General features: G+C 42.0%; 1 protein-coding gene across 2 annotated transcripts in view; it reads right to left on the reverse strand.

Annotated features, from left to right (window-relative positions):
* Positions 1-7,524: 7,524 nt before the first annotated feature.
* LOC306932686 (myelin-associated neurite-outgrowth inhibitor-like) overlaps positions 7,525-20,943 on the reverse strand; it is a 40,173-nt gene continuing 26,754 nt past the window's right edge. The window contains exons 5-8 of one of the 2 annotated variants that reach the window (XM_079514576.1): positions 19,798-19,952; positions 16,450-16,636; positions 15,200-15,330; positions 7,525-13,382 (exon numbers count right to left, since the gene is read on the reverse strand). In XM_079514576.1, the coding sequence (XP_079370702.1) occupies positions 15,218-15,330; positions 16,450-16,636; positions 19,798-19,952 (455 nt within the window). In that variant the 3' untranslated portion in view covers positions 7,525-13,382; positions 15,200-15,217. Of the gene's footprint in view, positions 13,383-15,199; positions 15,355-16,449; positions 16,637-19,797; positions 19,953-20,943 lie in introns of both variants that reach the window. The other variant, XM_079514575.1, reaches the window with a different exon arrangement.

A 20,943-nucleotide genomic window follows, 5' to 3' on the forward strand; every position in this document is an offset into this window, starting at 1 on the left:
GTAAAGGGGGACCAGGGAATTGTCACATTGAATCTGCACATAAACCTATACAATTGAATAGCCTATTGTTTTAGGCTATTCATGTCATGTGTAGAGGTGTGGATTGTGTTTTTCTTCCCTCTCTTTTCCTTTCATTCATTCATTGATTCATTCTGTAAATATTCACATATTTTCCGTTTTGTGGACACTTTTGCCAAATGTCTTTGGCCGTGGACATACAAAATGTACAATAACATCACCAGAAACACAAAGAGCTCTGAATCTGAATGACCATAACAGGTCTGTAACTCTGAGTGTACACATTTAACCAAATGGACCCTGTACACTCAAAGTTACGGAGGTCCTTGCAAATAAAATGTTTAAGAAGCACCAGTAGTGGACTCATAATGTGCCACATAGTAAATCAGTGTCATGCATATTCTGAAGAGAACCTGGAGAGTGGAGACTTGACATTCAGTAATTGGGTATATTATGATCAAAATAAGAACCTTAATAGTTTGTAAAAATAAAAAAAATTAGCCACGGACATGACCAAGTCTTGACCACGGACACACGTGTCCATGTACGACACATTGATGACCTCTGTGTATTGGTAAGTTACCAGCATCTTTATACATATATACATGCTGTATTATGCATGTTCTTTTAGTGCAGGGAGTGATCATGTCGATTACAATGCCATGCATGTGTTGCAAGTCTGGTGCCCCACCCGCTGACTCACTGAACCCAAGAGGCAAGAGCTACTAGTACTACCAGTGGTGTAGTGGGAGAAGTATGTTTCCTCAAAAGTCTTATATTGAAAATACAAGCAAAATACAAAAGCATTGGCATCAATATATACGCAATCTGGGAACCCATTTGGTAATAATCCTTTGTTTTTGCCTCTGGGGGCACCACGGCCGTTTTTATGTAGAAACAGGAAATTGGTTTGGCTCCTCCCCTTTCTTAGTGCACTTCCTCCTGGGTGCTTCTGTGTGTATTCCTACTATAACTGCTGTCAACTAATCAAATGATTCCCGAGTGCGGCACGGCTGCAACTCACCGCTCCTTGGCTGCAGCTCACCGCTCCTTGGCTGCGGCTCACCTCTCCTTGGCTGCAGCTCACCGCTCCTTGGCGGCGGCTCACCGCTCCTTGGCTGCGGCTCACCGCTCCAAGAGATGGGTCAAATGCGGAGAACAAATGTCACTGCGGTAACGTGTGTGACAAATCGTAGGACTTTGACTTTTTGAAATGTCCATTAGACAAACATATTAAGCTTTATTACACAGCTTATTACAATGCTTGATTCTGATTGGTCAATCACTGAATTTAGAGGTCTGTTATTTCTGGATAATGACCGTTCCGCTCTATAACAGACCGATGCCTAATCAAACCCTCGGAGCACCTGCTGGGCCCCGCTTGATTTACTGCTGTTTCCAACATGACAGCCATGTAAACACACACACAATGTCATTTACAGCTAAACATTGGTCTCAAAAATTTGAGCGAGAAATAAACAAAGCAGTATACAAAGCAGTATACAAAGCAGTATACAAATAGAAATAGACAAAGCAGTACCCGGAAATGGATTCTATTTGATCAACTCACTTCCTTGTTTTCCGAGGCGACTCGTTGCTCATGGGCTGTTGTAGGGTGTGTAAATCAGGAATTAAAGGTAAAGAAAAAGAAGGGTGCTGTCATCAGGAGAGTGCTGCAGCTGGGCAGACGCCGGCCAGCGTGACACTTATTCAATACACTTTACATGTGGACAAGGAAAGGCAAGCAAGGAAATATCTCTTTTTGTTGTGTTTTGGGTAAATGTATTAATTTATGTATTAAGTAGCCATGTATTAAGCTTTGCGATAATTCACCCCATCGGTGAATTATCTCCCGACAATGACCACCTACGCAGACATTATCCCTTACATAACAGACCGCTCCGCACAATAGAGGGTATGCGCGTGACATCATCAAACCAGGAAGTTATGCAGGAACGCCTACTGAGTGGCAAAAACTACTTTCTGGCCTTGACAGCCCATACAACCACACAGAAAAGTCATATCTGATTGCATTAAACAACATTAAACAATGTTAAACTCACTTTGCCTGTTGCTTTGCCACTCGATGTGCCATTCACTTTAAGCATGCGCATACTCTCTATACCAGGCCGCTGCCTAATCAAAGGCTTAGAGCACCTGCTTGCACTGCTTGGATTGTATGCTGTATGCTGTAGTGTACCCAATATGACATCCATGTAAACAAAAACACTAAACATTGCTCTCAAGAATGTTTTTGAAAACATTTGAAGCGATAGAAGATGCAGTACCCAAAAATTTATTCCATTTGATCAACACTCACTTCCTTGTTTCCGAGGCGACTCGTTGCTCATGGGCTGTTGTAGGGTGTGTAAATCAGGAATTAAAGGTAAAGAAAAAGAAGGGTGCTGTCATCAGGAGAGGAACCCAAGGCCCTTTTTGAAACTAGCTCCTCGCCACTCGCCCTACACATTTCCACTTGGTTTCAGCATAGATATATAAATAATAGAGATGGCACTGGGTTTCCCCTCCCATCCAGTGCCGTCTCTATGATTTATATATCTATGCTCAAACCAAGTGGAAGTGTGTAGGGCGAGTGGCAAGGAGCTAGTTTCAAAAAGGGGGCAAGAATGGCTGCCAGTGCCACCCACTCTTTAAGGCTGGGACCGAGGCTACTCTTTTATAGGGCTCCAGGGAGCATTGATCAGGTGCTCCCAGTGCAATGCATGCACTTTTTTATTTTTAGTAGCCAAAAGAAGAAAAAGAAAGGGAGAATTAAAATGAAACAAGAAAAGAAGAAAAGGAGATTGGAGAAAAAAGGGAAAGAGAGAGAGAGAGACAAGAGAAAGACAAAGTGGAAACAGCATGTTGACTCAGGCTCGGATGGCGCATGCACCTCATGAGTTGTGACAATGGTAGATCAAAATCTGCACCCTGAGAGGGTGCCAGTGTTAAAAGGTTTTCAACAGAACCATGCACGGACAGCAAATTTAATCCTTTCTAGTTTCAAAAATGACATTAAGTCCAGCAACCAGGATGGTGTTTGAAGGAGGTAGTTTTTTTTACATAGGTAGTTTTTTTTTTACATTGATTGATTGATTGATTGATTGAAGAATGTATTAACAGTTTGCAGAATTACAGTACATTTCAAGCACAAACTCAATACAAAGGCTGTTAACTGTGAGTGGACGACCCAATTAAGCATTACACTTGTTTCCAATAGGGTCCACCATGTTCAAATCATCAAAACATTTAGAGACGTACAAATAAGAGTAGGATTCGGTGGCGAACAATTTAAAGAAGCAAATTAAATAATTGAGAAACTCAAGCTGGCCGAAGCCTATAGGATCTGTGGGGGAAACACACAGACAGGGGAGTACCGGTAGCCTACACTAGACAGACACTAAACACAACAGAAGCCATACCAACGGGGATAGCTTATACGAGGCATGATTACACATAACATGATTACTAAGTACAATTAGCCAACATTGTTGACATGCATGATTATATATGATTACAATTTACATGATTACAAATTACAATTATGCAACATAGTTGACATACATGATTATAAGATACCATTTAATAAGAATGCATCACTTTAATGTTGCTGCTGGTAAAGACGGATTTTAATATGTTTGAAAATCAAAACTCCAGGAAGGACTGAATCTCATTTAGAGGCCATATGTTCCGTGTGGCCAGGACTGCTAGACTGCTGGATTATTGGGAGGAAGCAATTGGAATCACTGAGGAATTATCTAGGAGCTAATCATTGTGGTCAGCCTCATCATTAACACTCAAATTGTATTTTGTTTGTGCTTGTTTTTCTTTTGTTCTCATGTTGAGTGCAAGAGACTATGGCCCTCATTTATCAACGTGATTTACACCCCAAAACGCAATTTTCGGCATTTATCATTCCAGCGTGACTTTGAACTATGAGGTGGGCCACTCCAAATCTCACGTCTGCTCAGCAGCTGTCATAGGCTTTGTCTGTGTCTGCACCCGTTTTTATGTCGTAGAGGAGAAGGATTGTCTGACCAGCTGACAGGCATCTAAAGGTATGTATTCACTCCTAATAGCTACCAGTAAGACGCCTGAGGGCGAGAAGCCGACTGCTGGGCGAGCGCTTTGGCATGGGGGGTCAGATCAACATCTTCCATTCATTACATTGTGGTTTGTGGTATGAATTAAACTAGAAGCTTTATGTCTAACGGTTTTATTTTCTATGAAAGCTTCATGAGCACAATACAATAGGGGCGGCGGTGGATCAGTGGTAGAGTGGTAGGATGGCAACCGCAAGGTTGCCAGTTCGAACCCGCGCTCCCCCAGAGTTAATGAATTGCATTTTTATAGCGCTTTTCCAAGTGCTCAAAGTGCTTTACAATGGTTCATTCATTCATACATTGGGAGGTGAAGCGGCGAACAGTCGACGCCAGCGTCCTCACTTCCCACATTCAGACACCAATGGTGGCAAGCTCACACCGACCAACTCATTGGAGGCAATGTAGGGTTCAGTGTCTTGCCCAAGGACACTTTGACATGTGGACAGGAGGAGCCGGGATTCGAACCGCCGACCCAGGGATCATTGGACGACCTGCTCTACCTCCTGAGCCACAGCCGCCCACGTTAGTGTCGAAGTGTCCTTGAGCAAGAAACTGAACCCCTAATTGCTATGTGCTGGTTGGTGCCTTGCATGGTTTCCGCCGCCATCTGTGTATGAATGTGTGTGTGAATGGGTGAATTGATGCACAATCTATGTAAAGCACCTTGGATAAAGGTGGTATATAAATGCACCATTTACAATGAATAGACATGTGGTGTGTTTGGCTGGGAGAGGAGAGAGGACGCATGAGCTGGTTACCGTTACCATAGACATAGTATAAACGTAGACGCCCTTTCCGGCTCTGGAGCGTATGTGCTCAAGGGAGGGCAAAACTTTCCCGAGATTCCTTGTGAAGCCCTGCGGAAGCATGAGCGTGCGCCACAAAGCGCATGTTCGGGTCTGATAAGTCCCGGAAAAGATGCGCTGTGATTGGCCAGTAATCACTTGAGTGGCAGCGTGACGTAACGTGCCTTCCACACTTCCGGCTTACTTCCTCTCCCAGTGTAAATTCTTCCCCCCCTCCTTCAACACACAACGAACTGCAGCGGCCAATGAGGCACCTATTTTTTAAATATCTATGACCGTTACCCAAGAGGAGAATTAGCAAGAGAGGCCAACTTTGCTTTACTTCCTGTATCTGCGTGAGGTGGGCGGTAACATTATTAGGAGACAGGAAGAATGTTGGAGTCTATTCATTTCCAATGGGAGAGTGAACCAAGGGGGCAGGCAGACTTTCCAACGTTGAAGCTCTGGGTCCTAGTGGTAGGAGGAGGGACTACAGGCGGACCCGTGGATTCATGACCGGGAAACCCCGTGCAGCTGGGCTTTAACGTTGAGCGCTCGGTTGCCCTACGTCACTCAGGACCTCAAAGTTGAGGTCCTGGGAGGGACTTCCGGCAGTCTTCCGGGTGCTTCAAAACGCCACTGAGCAACTTCCACTGACATGAATAGCTGGGGGGGCGGAGCTTCGCGCCAGTTCAGTCTCTATTATATATATACTCTATGGAGTGAACGTGAACACAGCTTCTGAACCATTCCTTAACTCCATGGTCACTGAACTAAATACTGGACCAAATCATCACAAGGCACACAATATTTACAAGATATTCATAGTAAAATGGCTTCTTTTAGCGAGACAAATCAGGAGAAAATCTACTTTGTTAATGACATTTCTTTATCCCAGCAACAAACTCTCGCGAGATTTGAGAAGCCTCTCTCTGTCCATCTGCAATTTCACGGACAACACATAGGGGGCTCTGACCCCATATTTAAGATGAGAATATGTGAATATTATAATGTGAAATGAATGGACATATTTAAAACGATTAGAAATTATCCTTATGTGCCCAAATTAGAGCTGGCATACTTGGTCTGCATATTGAGACAGGCAGATATGTAGGCACGGTTGAGGAGGATAGATTATGTAGTCTGTGTGATCTAAAGGAAATTGAAATTGAAAAGTATTTAGTTTTGTATTGTCCATTCTACAACTCTATTAGGGAGAGACTTTTTAATGAGATAGATCCAAATCATGAATTTATATGGTTGGAGGACTTCGAGAAACTAAAACGACTATTTCAAAATTACACCTTGTCAGTTGTTTTCAATGTACTTTGTTAAATGACTTGTCAGTGTTGTTGTCTTCTTCTTCTATCGGGTTTAATGGCGGTTGGCAAACCTAAATGGTGCATTACCACCACCTACTAGACTGAGTGTGGAAATAGTGTTGTCAGGGGGGAGGGTGGAGGTCGGGGAGAAGCAAACCACGCCTACTATATTTAGGAGACCATTTGTAGGCTTTGTGTACCATTTCGCCTCTAGTGGCTCCAATGAAGTTGGCCCATCTTCATACATAAACCATCTTTGCCGTTACCACCAGCCTCTTATACCCTTCCTGGTAGGCTGCAACCAATCATCTCCCTTCCTGGTAGGCTGCAACCAATCATGCCTCCGGCATTACCTACAGTCTCAATCATCCACTCAACTCATTAATTCACTCACTCAGAGTGTGGGCACATAGGCGCAAGCACATTGTCACGTCAAAAAACGCCTAGACCACGCGTCTCTTCCGGGATTTTAAACAACTGGTGGTCAGTAGTGTGTGGCTTCAACATGTAGCGTCGGCAAACACTAGGCTACAAGTCGAAGCCGCGCGAGCATCTTTTCCATCCACCAGCTGTCTAAAAACCAGGACGAGACACCTGCTCTAGGTGCTTTCTTGCCACCTCTTGATGCGTATATGTGTCCGCACCTGTATATTATTCCTTCAGCATGAAATAGTGAATGAATTATCATCTGCGCAAGTGTTGCTTAGTTTTAACATGACAGATTATATCAGCTGGTATCGAACTTTGGTTTTACAATTCAAAGATGAGGACCTGCATGATGTTGGTTGGCCTGTATTAAAAGCAGTGACTGAATATGTCAATGTCTGTAGCACGTGGTGTAAGAGTTGCTAAATGAAACAGGATGTAATGTGTCGACTGCAGAGAGAAGTGAAAACCATCCCGTCTTACCCAACCAAAAGGAAGTTAGTCTTTATTTCCCTTTCACTCCATTTTCCAAAAATAAGGTCGAGAACCATTTTGGTTGTCTCAGCAGTTTGTGGGGGTCATGGGTAAATATCCAGGGTCTTTTGTACTAAAAGGTTTAAAAAATGTGTAGGATTTATTTATTTTTAATAGTGAAAATAGGGCATTCGTGATTCATTCATGAGTTCTTGTAAGTTTGGGCCCTGTTGAAAAAGCAAAAAAGAAAAGAAAATTGAGTCTTGAACTAAAAACGTTTCAAACCCCTAGTCTACTCTAGTCTCTTTATTCACACTACCCATAATAATAATAATAAAACAACATTCAGGTGCACATTGCCACAGAATCCATAATAATTTCACGACAGACAACTCCTTTCCTTTTATAGGAAAATTTTAATAGTTATTCAATGTTCTACATTTTACAGTAAATATTATACAATTACAAACTTGGCTTAGTTATAGTACTAAGATCACTAACTGATCTTTCAAAAAAACAAAAGAAAGAAAAAAAAATCAACAACAAAAACATTAAAAAAACAAAAAAACAAAATGAAACAAATTTACACTTCATATCACAAGCCTGACGCAGGTCCTTAACTCTGGACCAAATAGCTAACATACAATTCACTTCTCTCAACGTTAAAGACGCTGGGCTTCAGTTTGTAACACAGACGTATGGCATGAATATACCACCGTATATGTGCAAACTGGGTACCAAACTAAAACTTCCAAAGGCGGGGTTGTTCCTAGTACTTGATCAGGGAGATGCAGGTACTTTTTTCTTTTTTGGAAGACGAGGAATTTCCACTTTTTGCATCACATTTAGTGTCAAATTAGACTAAAACGAGATCAATCTCGGACAAGTTGAAAATAATAAAAAGCTGCAGCAGAACACCGAAGACATTTATAAGAGCCTACTATGAATTTCAATAGTAGTGTTTCAATCAATATTCATGAAATAAATCTGACGACTGCAAGGCAAAAAGAAAAGGGGGAGGGGGGGGGGGGGGGAGGGGGAGCTGGACAGAAATGTTTAAATGTATCTCTGAATGCATCTTCACTTCCGTTTCAAGTGTGGAAGCACAAAATTGAAATGTATAGCTAAAAAAAAAGGGGAAAAGGTATGAACTGCATTTAAGTCGATTATTTGGAAAAGTTGCAAAAGTTGGAATGATGCACAAAGTGCAGGAATGAAATGATGAAATATCGAGATTAAGACAACCTTGTTTTTTTTGGCCTCCAAACAGTCTTAAACTGGTCGACTTTTCACATAAGTGCAAACTTAAAAAAAAAGAAAAAAAAGAAAAAAGAAAAAGGAACAAAGATCGTAAGGAAGCCATTTCGCCACCCCGATTCAATGTGACTCCTCTGAAACTAGAAGCCGGAACAGCTAAACCAGTCACCCTTCAGTGAGTACCCCACCAGACAGGGCCAGGAGCACATCTTCCAGAGCCTTGATCCCAGGGTCCACGAGGACACTGCCTTTCCTTTTCTATATGCTCACAGAGCGTCCACGACACATTGTGAGCTCATTTTTGTTTCATGACTCTGTTGTACGACTGTCTGTTGTACTCGAGAGACTGCAGCAAAGATAAAATCATATTTCAGTCCAAAGAATCAGCCAAACTTAGTTTGGCCTCATACTTTCGTCTAGCACTGCTGAAAGGATAATAACTTCTGTACCAAGACATTTATATGAATTATGGCCTAGGTCACATTTCTTTGTCTGCCCAAAATACTCAAGTGGGTCTCATACATTTTTGTACAAGCCAAATATCTGATCATAGGAACTTTGTTTACTTGGGAGAAAAATAATAATGCAGCCTGGTGTGACTGTTTCATTTCAAAAAGGTCTAAACGCTATGGCACATATTATGGTAGCTGTTTTATGGCAACAGTGCCATCTAGTGTTCAAACATGCTAGGTGAAGCTTTCAACATTATCAAGGCCTTCACCAATACTAGTGTTGTCAATTTGGTCATCATCGATTCAATACAACTCTTATTCCGGAGGGGCGGTGTAAAATTGAAAATAAAAAATAAATAAAAATAAGCAAAGGCCAAGAAGAAATGAGCATGAAGAGAGGGAGAGTTGGTGTGATAATGGAGGGGGGTAGGCATGTAGGATTTGATGGCATTTTGAATTACACTACTGTATGGCCTCAGAAGTGAGGTGTGGCATCGTGTGAAAGCAAAGGATCTATTCAGTGCGACCGCCGATATGCATTCAGAACGTGAGAAAACAGGACTGCAACAGGAAACACATCCACAGGAAGCTAGACGTTAAGGACTAGTTTACCGGCTAGTTTACTCAAGAAATAAAGATATCTACTAAATGGTTACATTTTGAAATATGGCACATAATGGAGGGTGTTGGGAAGAAAAGTTTGCAAGAAGTTATTGTAATAGCTATTCACACCACAGAACAAAAATGGATAGGAAGGACACCTTCCTGGTATGTCGTGGTAATCTCTTGATGCACAAACAGTGTATTAGACATTCAGGAATGCTGTCCCCTCATCCATTAAAGTCCTGTGATTGGTCCTCTGGTCGCTTCCTTAAACTCAGGGTCTGTAAATTCAAGGAACAATAATCAGGCAACTAAGTTCCCTGGACAACGATGTGGAAGTTCAGCGACCTTGGGAAAACGGTACTGGTGCCACAAGCATTTGTGACAGCAAAAGGATGTCACTTCTGTGCCTAGCAGCCAACTGTGACGGTCCCTTGATTGCGTCAACAAATCTCCACTTAATCTCGTCATTAAGCATATTCACACGGCAACCACTTTGAATCGGATAAACAGGCCAATATTAATCTGTTTTTGTTCACACTAGGACCAGTGAATTATGTCAAAGGTGAGACTCTTTAATATGTGGAATGATTAGCTGTTGCCCAAGACCTCCCCATTTCCTTACAATAATGATAGTATTGGTGAACAAACTTCATCACTTCATAATGTAAATGTTACCAGCTCCCCTCACCCCCTTACACGAAAACACAGAGCAAAATGGCTGCCGTGTGAATGAGATCAATTGACAGACCTTGCCTTAACTTCCCCCTCCTCTGTGACAAAGTATCTTGAGGACAGAGGTTAAGAGTTAAAAATATATAGATATAGATATATATATATATTAAAAGCACAAACAGTAGCTGCAACACTAATGCAACCATGCTTAGCTAGAAACACACTACTGTACCACTCGCTGTATAAATATACTGCATTTTCTTTCAACTTCCAATGTAATTGTGAAATACACCTGAATATTATGCACACACGTTATGACCACTGAGTGAGGGGGGGGGGGGGATAACTTAACCAAAAAATACTGACACAAGTAGTGGTTGGTTTAATAAATCCTTAAGTCATTCTCTTGGTATTTTTCAGTCAATGACAATTTTAATTCAAATGGCAAGGCCCATTTGGGTTATTTCAGTCATTTCACAACCCTCAGCACCATGCTATGGTCTCCAAACTGCATGGAGGCCAATGGTAAAAGAAGCTTTTACTTTTCTCCTTCCATGGCTTTCCTTCGACAGTGGCCGCTGGCGTTATGCTGTACCCTTTGTTGAAAATTAACATACTAGCGTACAAACAGGACTAAGAACACCTCACCCAACACTCAACCCTATCATTTTACTTTTCTATTGAATTAAATGTCATTGTAAAATGGCCTCTTTCTCCCTCTTGCACCATCATAGCCTAGCTACCCGTTACTTGGCATTAAATGATAGTAATCAAGGTGATAGTAGTTGTTGTATTTTTGTCTTTTTTTGTGCAACATTTCATCTCAAAGTTATTCCATAACCAAATTATTGATATGTTCTATTCTTCTTAGCTGTAACTGTGATCATTCTCGGACAGAGGCTGCATATGTCGCCTGTGATCCATATTTAAAGATTACAATAAGCTTTTACCCCCACCCAAAAACAAAAAATAGATTTAAAATGCTGATAAAATAATTACTGTGCGGTAACAGTTGGAGGCATTCCCTCTTATTATATTATTGCAATATCAAACCACTTGATCTACACACCTTCACTATAAATGCTTTTGTTACAACAATCTGTAGTCTAATATCCGTCACTTTTTTTTTTTTTTTTTTAGATCCTGAAAAACAGCACCGAACTAAACACCCACTCCTCTCAAAGCTACCAACAATAACCAATGACAGGACACTAGTATTTTCAGGCACACAGATGTTGTGAATAATGGCTCATATCCCAGTTGTGTTTTTATCCAAATTCCAGTATATGGATGAAAATTTGTCAGGGTACCATTCCCACCGTACGTGCAAAGCACCAACATAATTCAGCAGAGATAAAAGTCTCCCGATTACCACACACAAATCCTGAGTATTAATTTAAGTGTCTACAAATGAACCCTTGCCCGTCTGTAACTCTGTAAACGTACAAATGGAAAATGTTTTGTTTGTACCTACGGCCTCAGACTTAAACTAACGCTCAGGATTTGACGGTGTACAGTGCATTACGGGTTGGAGTGGATAGAGCTGAATGCAACTGGTCCATTATTCACTGTGTGCCTCAAGCCATCGTCGAGTCCAGATCATTAGTCCTAGTCTAGGAGGAAGAGCGAGAACACCACATGTCCACAGAACTATGTGGATAGGGGAAGATGGAGGTCTATAATATATTGTATATTACCCACTCCACATCCCCACAATATGAATAGATAATATATTCAATGCAAGTTAAAATTGCTGAATTGTGTTTGTGTCAACGTCTGCATGTTTACAACTTGTGACCATCTGTGACTGCATGGTCTTCTCTGCTCCTCAAGAGCTCCTAAAACCCTGTTTGCTCTCCTCTTGTCCCCTCCTAGTGCCACTGATGTCCCTTTAAACTCCTTCTCGTTGACCTGAAGACACAGCCCCTCTACTGGGTGTGTCCACCACACACACCCCTGTGTATGGTGCACGTATGTGTGTGTATGTTTTGGTAACATCATATTCGGAGGTAAGTGCCACAATGTAATCCTGATTAGGTGTTGTGAACTGGGCACAGGAGCCCCTGTGCGTGCATGTGTGTATGTGTGAAAGAGTGCACGACCCCCGCATACTGTTGACACACCATTCTAAATATGTTCATGTCTTATAATAATAATTTATCAGCCTACACTAAGCCACATACATAAAGCTAAATGACATCCTCCAAATAGGTTAACAATAAATGACGTGATGCGTCACTCACAACAAACACACTAGCTTGCGTAGTATGTTTGTACTTGTATGTTTGTACTTGTACTTGATGCGTTGTTCAGTGCATACTAGGTACTACGCTAGTGTGTCTGAAAATAGCCGATCCACAAGCTTGCGGCCCGTCCGTGACATGTTGCGTGCTTATCGGCTGGCTATTTTCGGCGCAATTAAGTATAAATCAGGCTTATCGGTAGGTTTAAGAGCTCCGGTCGTATCGACGGAGCTCACCCAGGGTGACCTGACGGACAGAACACATGGAACGACAGAGGTGACTGACTGACAGACGGACAGGCTACAAGCTGGAAGACAACTGTGGTTAAACAGAAGTGGAAGGTGGACAAAAAGCAGACAGACCGAAACGGAGGATGAAAAAGAGAGGGGGGTAAGAAAGGGGGGTGGGGCCAAGTGTAAAGAGAAAGAACCTCGGTTAAAAAAAAATCCTGAAAAAGAAAAGTCCTAATAAAAGTTAAAACCCTGTGCTGATATCTAGTCGTTAGAAATTTTGGCAGCATAAGTTGATGAGAGTAACAATGGCCGTGAAGATGAATGATAATAATGATAATGAAGTGCCCAATAAGACTCCAGCCAACTTGCACGCACACACACAGTCACACACACACACACACACACACACACAGTCACACACACACACACACACACACACACAGTCACACACAGTCACAGTCACACACACACACCACCCGTGATTGGTCAAAGAGTCCCTCTGGAGTTTTCAATGACAGATACAGCAAAGGAAGTAAAAAAAAAAAAAAAAAAAAAGACATGAAAAAAATAATTAAAAGAAAATGATGTTTGGCCGGTTGGCAAATGAATTGAGAATAAAAAAAAGCAGCTTTTGCAAAAACATTAGAGAATGTCGCATAAAAATAAAAAATTATAGTAAAGTGGCTGTGGCACTTTAGTTTTGTTCTTGCAGACAGGTGCCGAGTTCCCATGGAAACCATTGGGAGCCCATGTAAGACTCGAGTAGTTGCATACGATGGCGGACTCCAGATCTGCTGGGAGGGAGAGGAGATGCCTTGGTTAGTGACAGGGGAAGCCTGTCACTAACCAAGGTTAGTGACAGGCTTCTGTGCTCAAAAGCATGAATACACGTCATTATCAGTCTTCATCATCATCAGGCTTTTCTCAACCCGAACTAGGGCTGGGCGATATGACACAATCTCATATCACGATATAGAATTTTTGTTATCACGATAACGATATACTCACGATATAGCATATTTTCTCCGATACCGATTTTTTATCTAAGAAATAGATTTTTGTTCAGGCAGAGTACTGTACTGTACTGTACTGTACTGTACTGTACTGTACTGTACTGTACTGTACTGTACTGTACTGTACTGTACTGTACTGTACAAGCTCTCCTCCCTGGCATCTGCCTGTGTGTTAGGCTGCACAACAGTGACACTTGGTGGTGACAATACTTATGCTAATTTCGTGCTCGGACACAGGGACATACACACATAACTGTCTATAGTGTGGTTGCACCACTCAAAAAACAGGAAAAGAACAATATCCAGTCTAATTATATGAATATAATACTGATGCCCTGCCCATGCACAGACAGGCCTAAAGCAAGTACAAAAATACAAAATAAAATCTATATAATAATTATATTTATTATTATTATTATTATTATTATTATTATGACAATTAAAAAGCAAAAATAAAAAAATAAGATTTTCCCATTCAGACACAGAAGTACAGGCCTATGTCTGCATTAAATTGTCTAAGGAAAAAGAATACCTCATGTCACTCACTGCTACAGTTGTTTCAGTTAATGTTAAGATCTGTATAGGCCAAGGGATTCAAAATGTTACACTTTCTCTTGTAGTTGTAGTGTAGTTTGTTAAACACGTTGGGAAGCTTAACAATGTTTAATTGACTACAGGCGATAGAGTGAGAGAACGTGTCGTCAACTCTGTATGCCCAGCTGTGCGTATGGGTCGAGTGGATGTTTTTCTTTTTTTAACATGATCACAACTTCAGTTAGCGTCTTGTGTTGTTGTTGGAAGCTGTTGCTGAATTAAGGACTTTTCACTTTTGGAATAATTTATTTGGAACAATAAAACAAGAAGACAGGACTGCGCAGGTAAGAGGAAAGAAGTAGAAGACTAAGTTTGCACCCGACGGACAACCTCCATTGTTCAACCGTGTAAAACATGCGTGGCTCAGTTTATCAATTTGACCCAACATGAAACCTGCATTTATAACAGTGAACAGTTACTTTAGTATTACCCCGCTCTGAATCTCGTCAGCTATCCGATTCATGTTTGTTATGAAATAGCAGCACAGCGTGGCTGGGCGCTGTGATGCAAAATACTGCCGTAACGCTTGTTTTGCGACACAACTAAATAAACGATAGAGAACATTTTTCACGATAGACATTTTCTATCGTCTATACGATATTATATCGTCATATCGCACAGCCTTGCCTTTTGGAAACTGTTAATAAAGTATCCAAACAATCAATATAATATTAACTCTAGAAGACTAAACACGGGTGATTTTCACCCGGACTTATAATTTTGGAATTTTCATAATGTTGCTGATGTCTGAGGTGGGTGGGTCTTTCAGTACCTTCATGATGCTCGTGACATCATAGAAGGTAGGTTTGTTTCCCTGCCCACATCCCTGTTCTTTTTCTACTGGGCAGGTATTCGGGTGAATTTCACCCGTGTTTAGTGATAGAGAAATATTTTTTTAAATTAAGTTTATTCCCGAAGTTTGAGAACAACTGAAAACAAACACATCAGAAAGAAGTAGGTTTCCCAGAGACAACAACTAGTACAAAACCAAAGTAACTCACGTAATGAATGGGCGGGCTCTACCAGTGGGGTGGAACGTAGCTGTATCCAGGTGTCCCCTGGGGCCTATAGGTTGGCACGGTAACGGGGTGTCCTCCGAGCTGAGCGTGCTGAAGCGTTGTCAGCTGGGTCCCTAAAGGGAAACAATGACACCGGTCTGGTACAAAGACTGAGACGTTTTATGAAGGCAAACAACTCAGGAAGGCATTGAAACATTGTAATACAACCTGTGCTGTACCATTATGGAGTAATAAGCTAACATGATGGGCTGAAAGCTATGAACATTGTGGTTAATTGTGATTAAAGCAGCTTGTTTTAACCACTTTCAAATTATTATTAGGGCTTACAGCAAAATGACACTTTGGTTGAGTTTTGGATTGCGTAGTTAACTTGCCATGATGTAACTCTTATGAAAATAATGAAGAAATATCTTCAGTAGTCCGTTAATTATCCGTTTCATTCAAAAAAATTCTCTCCATTGACTGTTTAAGAGAGCCTCCTCCCTCCTGGAGGTCTCGGATCACTTCGGTCTGAGTTTGAACTGTTGCCCTCAGGTCTTCGGTTGAGGGTGCCCACTACAAAGACTAACCGGTTCAAACTATCCTTTGTCTCGGCTGCTATTCAGCTGCTGAACAGAAGATAGCACTTTATTCTTGCCTCTTTGCACAGATTGCCTACTAATGCATATTTGCTGACGCTGCTACTATTGAATGTTATGAATTCTCTGTCTCTAGTGCCCTGTTCTTAGGTTTAAGCCTTTTACAATTAGTGTTTTGAATGTCGTTTGATGTGTGTATTACCTGGCTGCAAACCAATTTTATTTCCCGCAAGGGACAATAAAGCTAACTAACCTTGAACCATGAACCTTTGGTTTTGTAAAGTTATAAGTAAGTAAGCCTTGCCGAGCCATGAGGGTCCAACTCTTTGACGCTGAGTGCAAGCAGGGAGGCACTGGGCCCATTTTTCAGAGTCTTTGGTATGACACGGCCGGGGATCAAACTCTGACGTCCCCCAGTCTCAGGGCGGACACTCTAGCCACAAGGCCACTGAGCTGGTTGTAAAGTTGCACTTGCACCTGATTCACTGCAATATATGTTAGTGGGTCTTGAATGTTTTAATGATCCATTTTAAATTAGACTATTGAACATACTACCTAACTACACAACCCAAACATCTACCAAATTGACATTTTGTGGTTAATCTCTAACAAACAAACTGAATCGATGTGATGACAGAAGGCCACTGGCATTACCTGCGCTCATAGCCATGGTTGTCCCTGCTACCATCCCCATGGCAGCCATTTGTTGTTGGCGGGGATTGGCCATGGGGACCTGGGCAGGGTAAAGAGCTGCCGAGGGGATGCTGTTGGGCTGTACCACAGTAGTGTGGTGGATGACATGTGGCTGAGCCGCATACACTGGCTGGGTATAGTATGCCCCCTGTGACAGCAAACACAGAAACAGCATGAGAACACACAAATATATACATAGTAATTATCACAATAAAGTTCAAGTTGTGGCCTGATTATGTCAGAATATGGAAATCGGCGTTGTTAGGCAACGGTTTCTGTAGTGTCTGACATCACATGGCAGTTCTATGGAGATCCCCAACGTTAGCGCAAATCGATTATGCCCAAATATGGACATGACACATATGACCGTGCAAATCGGCGTTGTTGTGTAGCGTTTTTTGTAGTGTGTGACATCAGACCAGAGCTCGATCAGTGAGAAAGAGAGACAGCGAGAGATAACAGAAACATTTATCTACAAGTTGATGCTAATGCTAAATTAATCTGTCATCACATGCAGGTTATATGGAGATCCCCGAAGCAAATCGATTGTGCCCAAATATGAACATGACTCAGATATGACCACGCAAACCGGCATAGTTGAGCAACAGTTTTTGTAGTGTGATGACTGAAGAGATGTGCTCACATTAGAAACATGTTACGGTTGTCTCCAGCCAGGACACCATTCCCTTCAGCTCAGGTCATTACACACTGGCGAATTAACGATGCGATAATATTATAAATACATAGAGATGCAATGACAGTGTCTTGCCGACTATTTTATCGATTCCTTTTTTAATGAATCAAATACATCTGACTATCTGTTTGTATGTATGTAATGTATGTATGCATGCATGTCTGTAAGTATGAGTATGGCATGGCTGCGGGCTGGCTGCTGCTCTGTTCACAATAACGGTACGTTCACAACTACTGTACAGTACGCCGCTGTTTATAGACCAAAACACAGTTTGGGCTGGATTTTGATTGGTCAGTGTAGCATTCGCCAGCAAATGTCCGCACAATTCGACAGCAGAGCGAAAAAATAACAGACACATTTTTCTCAGTGGAAATGCATTGGTGATGTGGAAGCTTGCATTGACTTTGATAATTTTTTTTTTAAGGGAATTATTTGCATTGAAAATTCACCCACGGTGTGTAAAGACCTTTAGTTTGTGGTGCTGATGTCTGCAGGACTAGGCTAGGCATTCCGGTTTCACTTGTGTGTTAACCACTTAAACACCAACATCCCTAGGGTTTAAGTGGGAAAACCTATTATAGACCCCTGGGGTGTTCCGGTCAACTAAGTATATATATTGGGTTTAAATTGTTAAGACCTCCCTCTGACAGATGAACTAGAACTAGACGGTCTACAAGCTCACAATGCAATGCGTTGTGTGAGCATAATAGACCAGCCATTTTTGTTGAAGAGATTTGATGTAGAGGAAAAGAACTGAGGGTAAAACTACAGTACAGACCCTTGGGTGACCATGGTGAACAAAGGAGGGTTTAGGTGGTTATGCATCAAATATGATTAGTCGTCTGACCTGTGCATATAGGTTCTGCAGGTTCTGCAGGTTCGTTTTTTGTAGTGTGTGACATCAGACCAGAGCAGACCAGACATCAGTGAGAAAGAGAGACAGCGGGAGATAACAGAAACATTTATCTACAAGTTGATGCTAATGCTAAATTAATCTGTCATGACATGCAGGTTATATGGAGATCCCCGAAGTTAGCGCAAATCGATTGTGCCCAAATATGAACATGACTCATATATGACCACGCAAACCGGCATAGTTGTGCAACAGTTTTTGTAGTGTGATGACTGTGAAGAGATGTGCACACATTAGAAACATGTTACGGTTGTCTCCAGCCAGGACACCATTCCCTTCAGCTCAGGTCATTACACACTGTCGAATTAACGATGCGAATAAACCCAAAAATGCGAAATATTTGTCTATACAGACCTAAATGCAACGCGTACATGCGATTATTTGTCACTTCTCTCCACTCCTCATGATATCCTTCATATCTTTCCAACACTTCTTCACTACCGTGATGCAGACAAAGCAATTGTGTTGGGGGTTGGGGCCCAGAGTAATTTGTGGTCCACAGCCGCCCAGCCCATCCGTGCCGTTGGTTATAATATTATAAATACATAGAGAGATGCAATGACAGTTGAGTTGACCAAAGTTTGGCGCAGTCCGTTGGTGGCTGCTGCTCGCACACAAGTGCGAGCAGTAGGTTAATAACGTGGAGAAGAGGCTCCCCCCCAACTCCAGTGCTGTACAGTATAGACTATTTTATCGATTCCTTTTTTAATTAATCAAATACATCTGACTTTATCTGTTTGTATGTATGTAATGTATGCATGCATACATGTCTGTAAGTATGAGTATGGCATGGCTGCGGACTGGCTGCTGCTCTGTAAGTATGAGTATGGCATGGCTGCGGGCTGGCTGCTGCTCTGTTCACAATAACGGCACGTACGTTCACAACTACTGTACAGTACGCCGCTGTTTATAGACCAAAACACAGTTTGGGCTGCATTTTGATTGGTCAGTGTAGCATTCGCCAGCAAATGTCCGCACAATTCGACAGCAGAGCGAAAAAATAACAAACGCATTTTTATCCGTGGAAATTCATTGCTTTGCATTGACTTTATGAGTTTTGAGGGAATTATTTGCATTGAAAATTCACCCACGGTGTGTAAAGACCTTTAGTTTGTGGTGCTGATGTCTGCAGGACTAGGCTAGGCATTCCTGTTTCACTTGTGTATATTGGGTTTAAATTGTTAAGACCTCCCTCCCTCCCTGACAGATGAACTAGACGGTCTACAAGCTAAAGGCCTATCTCACAGCATTTCCCCGCCCCCTTTCCACGCCCCCTTTTGGAGCTAGTGGTGTTATTTTTTTTGCGGTCCATAGGCTTCCATGTTAAAAGAGGTATTTTCACAAGCCACAAACTACCGTTTTGTAAAGGTAAGGTTTATTCTACTTATGAGTTGTTATACCATTGTGTTTTCTTCATATTATTATCGGTCTTTGACATTTTAACATTAGGAAATGTACTTAGATTCTCCAGAGAAAAAAAAGTGTAAATGCCTAATGTTAAATGACACCACTATCTACCGGAAGTGGGCGTGGAAAGGGGGCTGTGAGATAGGCCTATAGACCAGCCCTTTTTGGTGAAGAGATTTGATGTAGAGGGAAAAAAACTGAGGGTACAACTACAGTACAGACCCTTGGGTGACCATGGTGAACGAAGGAGGGTTTAGGTGGTTAAGCATCAAATATGATTAGTTAGTCGTCTGACCTGTGCATATAGGTTCTGCAGGTTCTGCTGAGGGTAGGCACTGCGGATTGGATACATGGCCGTTGGGTATGGGGTAGGGGTGGGAGTGTAGGGAGGGGGGGCTCCATTCGTCTGACCGGGAGGCACTTTGTATTGGGTGCCCGCAGCAGTATATCCTGGAGAGAAAGAGAGTAAAGAGAACACATTAATTGACCGTAACTTATTAGCATGTGTTATCATTCATGATTATTATATATTTATTGACCACTTATATCAACAGTACACCTGTTGAAAGCTCTTCCACCCTGTCATTTCCCAGGCAGTTCCAGTGCAGAGGGCCATATATTTCTGTAGTAGACCTGGTGTCTGGAATAGAGGGCAGCACGGGTCCATAAAATTGGACCCGGTCCGAAACGGACCCGGAGATATCAGAACGAACCGATCCGTGCGTGCGTGTGCGCAAGCGCTCACACGCACAAGCGAAAGAGAGAGCGCTCTCGCTCATGTCGAGGTGCCTGACGAGACCCAGCCCTCGTTGACTCTGTTCAACAGACAATATGGACTTTAGAATGTAATAATTACAACGCACGCATGTCTATTTATGAAACCTATTTTTAAAGTTGAAGGGTTTAATATATAAATCTTGGATCCTCACGGTTATTTCGGGTAACTGCATTTCAAGGTGGATCCGTACCCTGCCCGAGGGACAAGTCAATATTTTGGACCCGAACCGGCTCGGTTCTCGGTTCGGGTCTCAGGTGTTCGGGTCCGGATGGACCCGTGCTGCCCTATAGTCTGGAACTCTTCACTATTTCCATGCCTTCTTCCTGCCGACTCTTTATTTTTGAGGGGCTCTAGCCCCTCTTATATCCAGCTTTTAGTGTGTGCACAAACTTTGTCCTACACAAACATTAAATTCCCATTCCCAATTTTACATCATAAAAGTGTCTGAGCAAATAGACAGTGTCTATTTTATGTCATGATGATGTACGATAAGAGCGCCTCTCACTTCACGCAGGTGTGATTTTTTTATTTCTATTATTAGCATTTGTGTTACTCCTAGGTCCTGTGTAACTTCATGACAAATGCATTTCCACCATGGGATCAATAAAGGTCTATCTATCTATTAAATAGCGCACAACCACTTCTAACCATCTTCTAAATGTT

The sequence above is a fragment of the Electrona antarctica genome (genome assembly GCF_951216825.1).
Source record: "Electrona antarctica genome assembly, chromosome: 11".
Taxonomy (NCBI): domain Eukaryota; kingdom Metazoa; phylum Chordata; class Actinopteri; order Myctophiformes; family Myctophidae; genus Electrona; species Electrona antarctica.